The 7,957-nt window shown below is 40.5% G+C and overlaps 1 protein-coding gene across 1 annotated transcript; it reads left to right on the forward strand.

Annotated features, from left to right (window-relative positions):
- Nucleotides 1-3,872: 3,872 nt before the first annotated feature.
- ACTBL2 (actin beta like 2) lies at nucleotides 3,873-5,003 on the forward strand (the record flags this gene model as incomplete). The annotated part of the gene is made up of 1 exon (XM_080933580.1): nucleotides 3,873-5,003. The coding sequence occupies one exon, from the start codon at nucleotides 3,873-3,875 to the stop codon at nucleotides 5,001-5,003; it is 1,131 nt and encodes a 376-aa protein (XP_080789706.1).
- Nucleotides 5,004-7,957: the final 2,954 nt, after the last annotated feature.

A 7,957-nucleotide genomic window follows, 5' to 3' on the forward strand; every position in this document is an offset into this window, starting at 1 on the left:
GAAACAGGAACTCTCCATGTAGCCCTGGCTGGCCTGGGATTCTGGGTCCTCCTGTCTCAGCCTCCTGAGTGTCAGGTTACAAGGTACACACAGCCACACCTTGCTCGCACAGCTGCTGAATTAGAAAATGCCTTCTTGTGTTATTGAGAGTTAATTAAAATGTCAAAAGCTTGTTTTAAGAACACATAATTAGTAAAATTTTCCCTGAGGACACCAAACACTAAAATAGAAGCTATCTATCAAATCGTACCACAGACTCATTCTCTATGCTATGTTATGCTAGGTCTATACAATAACCTTCCTTCTGAAGGCAATTCTGAGGACAGCTCTGAAACAAATCTAGGGTGCAAGGATGCTCTGGGTACTACCTAAGGTTCTCTACTGGCATTCTACTAGCATGGGTTTGTATTATACTCTAGCCTGAAATTCATAATCCATGAATAGAGCCTGTGAAAAAAAATACAATGTATATTTTGCTCATTTTTAGGATACCCATATGGTATGTTGTGGAGATTTAAAATAAAGGCATTCCCAGAAGCAGCATTCAATATTCTATAGCCAGAAATCATTACTATAATGGATAGCTTTGTTGTGCTGCCTAAAAAGGAAGTTCATAAAGCCAGTCAGGGTAGGGGCTCAGTTCTTCAGTACTCCAAGGAGGAATTTTTTCAGTTATATAAAAGATTGAAAGGAAGGTTGGTCCTGGTAGGGTCCAAAGCAAGACCTTAAGTCCTTGTGCTCTGATACTCTTTCTGCCATGTCTGATTTCAGCAGGAAAGTTTTGAGGATACATTAGATGCCCAGAGAAAGGTAATTCTACTTCAAACCGAACAACCAGAAAAGAGGGTCAGACACAACATGCTGTTGTCGTGACTATCCAAGGGGCTTGCTAGGTAGAAGCACAGACTTTCTCTTGTCAGGTTTGAAGCTGAAAGTATATTTCTACTCAACAAGGAGGAGTTGTTGCCTTCACTTTTCAAGTGAGATTTTGGGGTGGGTGAAAGAACAAATGAACCAAACTAAAGATGACTTTGGAAAACTCAAATGTGGATATGAAAAATCACTTTGCTTTAGAAGAACTGACCAGAAAAGTTATTTTTTAACTTTTTATTGATTCTTTGTGAGTTTTACAACATGCACCCCAGCCTCACTCATCTCTCTGTCCCCTCATATTCACTCTTGTCCTTGCAATCCCCCCCTTAAAAAAACTATACACATAAACAAAATGAACAAGACAAAGCGTAGAAACATCCTGTCACCGAGGCTGTAGTGTATTTCACGGAGTACCTCTCTGTCCCCACATCTTCACAAGGACCACCACAAGGTCACTGGTCTGGCTCGAGGCCACTGATTTCTGTTACATCATCAATATTGGCTCCTCGGGACTCCTCGGTGCTCACCCACACTCATGCCCCCAGAGCCAACTCCACTGTGCTACCCAGTCAAAGACTATGGCCCTCTCTCATGTGCTCCAGCCAGAGAAGGCCTGAGCCAGCTTCCCTACTCTCATGACCCCAGGGTCAGCTCTCCCAATTGCTTCAGGTAGTGAGGGGTGAGGGGTAAAGAGACAAGGAAGTTCTTATCCTACTTACCTGACACATTTGGGATAAGAAGTCATGACTATTGGTAACTGATGGTTTCTAAGTTCCTCCTGTCCTATGGTCTATCATGACACACATCTACCAAGTTGTCTGAATTCCTACATTAAACATTCAGTTCAAATAAACTGCCTCCAAAGTGGCCAGGATGTCTTTAAATGAGAGGAAAGCAATACTGTACCTGTTGTGTCGAGTTAACAACCACAGAGGGTCTTGATGTCTTAATAAGATATATACATCTTGAAGATCCGGCTGTTTTAAAGATCAATACGTACCTAAATACATAATTTAAAGTTTTATCTTATCATTTACTTTGCTTATTGTTGTGTAACAACTATTTTATAAAGCCTTGTTGTGAATAAGAGTATCATAATTTGTATTTTAAAAGTAAATCACTCAAAAACATTGGCATTCTGCCTCTGTGCAGTCAACATCAGGTTTGTAAACCTATGAACAAGGTCAATGCATAATAAAAAATTGATTATTAGAAAGTATAAATAATATAATGTGGTTATTAGATAGTATATCAAAAACTATATAGTGATTTACTTTATTGATCACCTATTGCCTTTACTTGTGCCTGTGGATTTGAAATCAGTTAACTGGCTCTACATCTTTCATGGTACAAAAACATTCTGATTAAAACCATTAGGCCACCCAAGACCACTCATTATTTTCTTTCATTAAAACAGCTTCTATCAGCTAAACAATACGTTCTCAATGGAGGAATATCGAATGGCTGAGAAGCATCTAAGGAACTGCTCGACATCCTTAGCCATCAGGGAAATGCAAATCAAAACAACCCTGAGATTCCACCTCACACCAGTCAGATTGGCCAAGATCCAAAACTCAGATGACAGCAGATGCTGGCAAGGATGTGGAGAAAGAGGAACACTTCTCCACTGTTGGTGGGGTTGTAAACTGGTACAACCACTCTGGAAATCAGTCTGGCGATTCCTCAGAAAATTGGACATAGTACTTACTACCTGAAGACCCAGTTATTCCACTTCTGGGCATTTACCCCAGAGAAGCTCCAACATACAACAAAGACACATGTGCCACAATGTTCATAGCAGCTCTATTTATAATAGCCAGAAGCTGGAAAGAACCCAGATGTCCTTCAGTAGATGAATGGATACAAAAATTGTGGTACATTTACACAATGGAGTACTACTCATCTATCAGAAACAATGACTTAACTAAATTCTTAAGAAAATGGATTCATCTAGAGAATATCATCCTGAGTGAGATAACCCAGTCACAAAAGAACAGACATAATATGCAGTCACTGATAATTGGATACTAACCCCAGAAAGCTCTGAACACCCCAGAAACAACTCACAGACTGTGTGAAGTTGATAAAAAGAAAGAAAGAAAGAAAAGAAAAAACCATTATGTTTACTCCTTACACACCAAGAAAACTTTGACTAATTCCAGGTTACATCCTGTTTTACATGTACTTTATGCTCATTGTAACTAGTAAGATCTTAATGCACACTATCAACCCTTAAAAAAAAAAAGCCAAGTAATGACAAAAATGTATTCATATATTTTTATGCAAAAATGCTTAAAATTTATACATTTATCTTTGTTTTTTAATAAAGTTCTTCAATAAAAAAAAAAAAACAGCTTCTATCATGATGACATCTTATAATAATGGGAAAGAAAAAATTTTTCAAGTGAAGACAGAATCAGACCCTTTGTGTGTGTGTGTGTGTGTGTGTGTGTGTGTGTGTATGAAAACTGGAAAGACAAAGCTAAGCACAGTCAGATTGCGTGCTAAAGAGGAGCAGTCCTCTGAGCAGGGGCACGGACTCCATTCTAGCTCTCTCTCTCTCTCTCTCTCTCTCTCTCTCTCTCTCTCTCTCTCTCTCTCCCCTTGTGGCTACATTCCCTCAGCATCACATAGTAATCTAGAGACCTCACCAAGCAGAATGGCAGCAGTGTGTGGGATGCCTAATTATAGCACCCTGAGATTTAGCCACTTGGTAGCTAGTTTTCTCTTTATGAAAGAAGGCCTACTAATGGTTTCTGTAATTATCATTATTATTAATACCTCAAAGGTAGCCCCACCCAGAAATGCTGAGAACTGGTAGGAAAGAATATGGGTGGAGTCAGTATGTTTCTTTAAATACCTGTGCTCAAGGTCCAGGCTCTCTTCTCCAAGGGCAGTTCTGAAGTGTTCTGAGTATCAACTCTCTGTCTCTCGAATGATAGTCTAAAACTATCTATTTAACTTCTGTCCACCCATCTGGAAGATCCCAACCAGCAACCATGGTTGATGATGACATGACTGCCTTGGTAGTAGATAATGGGTCAGGTATGTGCAAGGCAGGTTTTGGAGGTGACGATGCCCCCCGTGCTGTGTTCCCCTCCATGGTTGGGCGTCCACGACACCAGGGGGTCATGGTAGGCATGGGCCAGAAGGACTGTTACGTGGGAGATGAGGCCCAGAGCAAACGAGGCATCTTGACCCTGAAGTATCCCATTGAACATGGAGTCGTCACCAACTGGGATGATATGGAGAAGATCTGGTACCACACTTTCTACAACGAGCTCCGTGTAGCACCGGATGAGCATCCTATTCTTCTCACCGAGGCACCCCTAAACCCCAAGATCAACCGAGAAAAGATGACACAGATAATGTTCGAGGCTTTCAACACACCTGCCATGTATGTGGCTATCCAAGCTGTCCTGTCCCTCTATGCGTCGGGACGGACGACAGGTATTGTGATGGACTCTGGGGATGGTGTCACTCATACTGTGCCTATCTATGAAGGATATGCTCTGCCCCATGCCATTCTACGACTCGATCTGGCAGGCAGAGACCTGACTGATTACCTCATGAAGATCCTGACAGAACGGGGCTATAATTTCACCACCACAGCTGAGAGGGAGATTGTGCGGGATGTCAAAGAAAAGATGTGCTATGTGGCTCTGGACTTTGAGCAGGAGATGGTCACTGCAGCTGCTTCACCCTCACTCGAAAGAAGCTATGAGCTCCCTGATGGGCAGGTGATCACCATTGGGAATGAACGCTTCCGATGCCCAGAAGCCATCTTCCAGCCTTCCTTTCTAGGCATTGAATCCAGAGGGATCCATGAGACCACCTTCAACTCTATCATGAAGTGTGATGTGGATATTCGTAAGGATTTATATGCCAACACTGTGCTGTCTGGAGGCAGTACCATGTACCCAGGCATTGCTGACAGAATGCAGAAGGAAATTGTAACCTTGGCACCAAGCACCATGAAAATTAAGATCATAGCTCCCCCAGAACGCAAGTATTCAGTTTGGATTGGGGGCTCCATCCTTGCCAGCCTATCCACATTCCAGCAGATGTGGATCAGTAAGCAGGAATATGATGAAGCTGGTCCTCCTATTGTGCATAGAAAATGCTTCTAAATGAGATACCATGTCCCTTTTCCTAGGTCATAATGATGGTACCCAGGAAAATTAAGGTAAATCATTTATTTCTTATTGAGTGTACAAGCCAGGAAATCTATGTCTCCATCCAAGTATCCAGGGATATGTCACTGTGCTAACTACAGTGTGATTTGTATCAGAGGAGGGAATTCTGATATCATATTCTGTTTTCTATGCCTGTAGGTCTCAAAGAAATGTGGGCTTGCTTACGTGAAAATTAATTCAGGCTGAATAGCTACAATATGCAAGCTTTAAATCTAGTTCTTGCTAAAATGGTCCACAACACTCTACAAATCTACAACACAAAAGTTTAGCAACTATGTCTTATTAACTCTCTTTATTTATTTACTTCTTTCTATGGATACAATAAATTATATTGGTCAATCATCTATATCCACATAGGCATCAGGAAAATAAAATACTACATATTAAGACAATAACGTACTTGGCTGGCTAACCAGCTAACATGAATATTGACTCTCTAGTCAATGTTTTAGCTGCTCTGTATTTCAAGAAATTTCTTTATCACGTAAGCATAGCTAAAGAGTCACCATTCAATTAGCGGATATAGATCAAATACATCTTCAAGTCCAGGTGGAGTGCTGTTAGTCAAGTACATCTTAATGACTTAGTTACCGAATTCCATCAGACTCAAGAAACAGCAAAACTACCAAAGATGCCTAACTATTTACATAGATAGATACTATTATACTGAGTTAATTTTGTTCTGCCACAGGGTGACAAGAATAATTTTATCTGTATCTCTCAGCATAATAAAGTTTCTTGAGTGATATCTCTTGGCCTTGATTCTGTAAGGATATCACTGTGGGAAAGATAGCACCAGCCTTTTTGCAAGTATTAAACTGTAGTAGAAGTTCAGTAACCTCAAGTGTGCTCTTGGAAAGGTTTTTTTTGTAGTTCTTTATTTTATTACATCCAATGACTGTATTTACACATGTGTCTCTGAGATGATTGTGTCTCAAAAAAACATATTAGTGTTTCTTCCTGCAGTGTTTGAGATGTTTTAATGAACCCAGTGGTGATTTAACAACAAAATTTTAGTATGGCCATATCTGCTTCCATCTATGCTGTGATTTCTGATAGTGTGGTTATCAGGGTAATTTGTATTTTTCATGTTTTTATCTAAAAAGTTAAGATATTTATCTGCTTATATGATTATGAAGATACTGTTAGACCCATGGGAAGAAGGAAACTCTTCTCTTTCATATGAGTTTGGAAACTTCTTGTGTTTAAACATGTAACTATGGAATCTTTAACCAATTTTGATTAAGATAGAACTTTCCAAATAATTTGATTATTTCTTATTTCCTTTATTAGTTAGTGTAATTGTTTACTCTGCAAAGGCACTTTATTTTACAAAGTTTGCTTTTCGTTTGATTTCATTAAAGTCAACTTACAACATGATTGTGCTTTGGATTTCCTGTTATTTCCCTCACTCCTTCCCACGAGAGCGTGACTCAGAGAGCATCACTCTCCCTGTGAGTGACCATTTCATCTTCATGTTCCTCCACCTCCTACATTCAGTCCTGTGAAGCCAAAAGTCAGGTTTGAAATAGACAGGCAGAGAGGTTTATAAGATCCTCATAATATTAAGGTCTAGTGGATGACCCGGTATTCAGTAATTAAGTTAGAGGTAACAGCAACATAATAACATCCTGGATTTGTTGCTAGGATGCTTCTCATTTACAGGATGAGTAATTCTCACAAATATTCTGACCTATATTCTGAATTACTAGGGAAAAAGGAAAAATGTAGAACCTGCTCCATCCATGGAAAGTTTATTGGATAGATGAGGTGAATCAGAGTAACATAGAACTCTAACTTGGACATGTTAACCCTGGAAGGCGTTAATAATAATAATAAATGTAAACCTCAGGCCATTGGATAGGTTCTTTGTGTGCACTGATTACTTGAGTGATGAGTTTAATCAGGGCTCAGCCCACCTCAGAACTCTACAATTTGGAATCAATGTCATGCACTTAACTAATACAATTCGTCGTTATTCATCAGTGGTTCACACGCCTGGCTCATCACCAAAATTACTCAGAGAACCTTTTATAAATATAAAGTTCCAAGCCCTAGACTCAGAAATTCTGCCTCAGTAGATCTAGGGTAAAGACTTGGGGTCCCAGTGTACAACCAAATAGAAAAATTGCCCCTGTAAAGAACCCCGAATCTAAAGCACATTACAGATGCAAAGATGAGGAAGGACTGTGGACCCCTGAACTACCCATCTTCCTGCTGAGATTGGAAGAAAAAGCGAAGCCTCCAGTGTTAGCAACACAGCATAGCCCAAGGCTGTTCCCTTCCCCCATGCTGCAGCCTGACAACTGCAGCTGGTGCTCTGAGTGTCCCCAAATAGCAATTCCCGGAGTCATGAGGAATGCTTTCCTAAAAACGTGTCTGATCCAAAGCCTCTGACGTGGAGATACGCGCATTTTAAATACCCTTGCTGGATGTGGAACATCCAAGAGAGAAGCATGCAACCTTTAATGTTAAGTTCAAGTGTCACCCCTTCTGAGGAACCTTTTGTAGAGAGAGTAAATGTGACAGAGAAGCTCCTCTGTTGTGTTTCTAACATTGTTTATATGCATGCAACGTGATAAACACTTTCCAGGCACGTGTCCACACTCCCACACACGCCACCAAAAAGCACCTGGGGAACAGAAACACAGACAGTGTCCACCCACCTTTAAATTATTTGAGTGCTGACTACGCTGTATAATTCAACACATGTGGCTCAAATAAATGACTCTACTGAACCCGCATACAACACCATATACTTTGCTAGATCTGAACCATCTGAGCCCAGCTCCCTCTGAGCTCCCTCTGAGGCCCATTCTGTGTCCTCTTTTCCTCTCTTCTCTTTCCTTTCCCCTTCACAGCTCTTCAGCATGAGAGGCTAGATATTC

This window comes from Micromys minutus (assembly GCF_963924665.1).
Source record: "Micromys minutus genome assembly, chromosome: 20".
NCBI classification, from domain to species: Eukaryota; Metazoa; Chordata; class Mammalia; order Rodentia; family Muridae; genus Micromys; species Micromys minutus.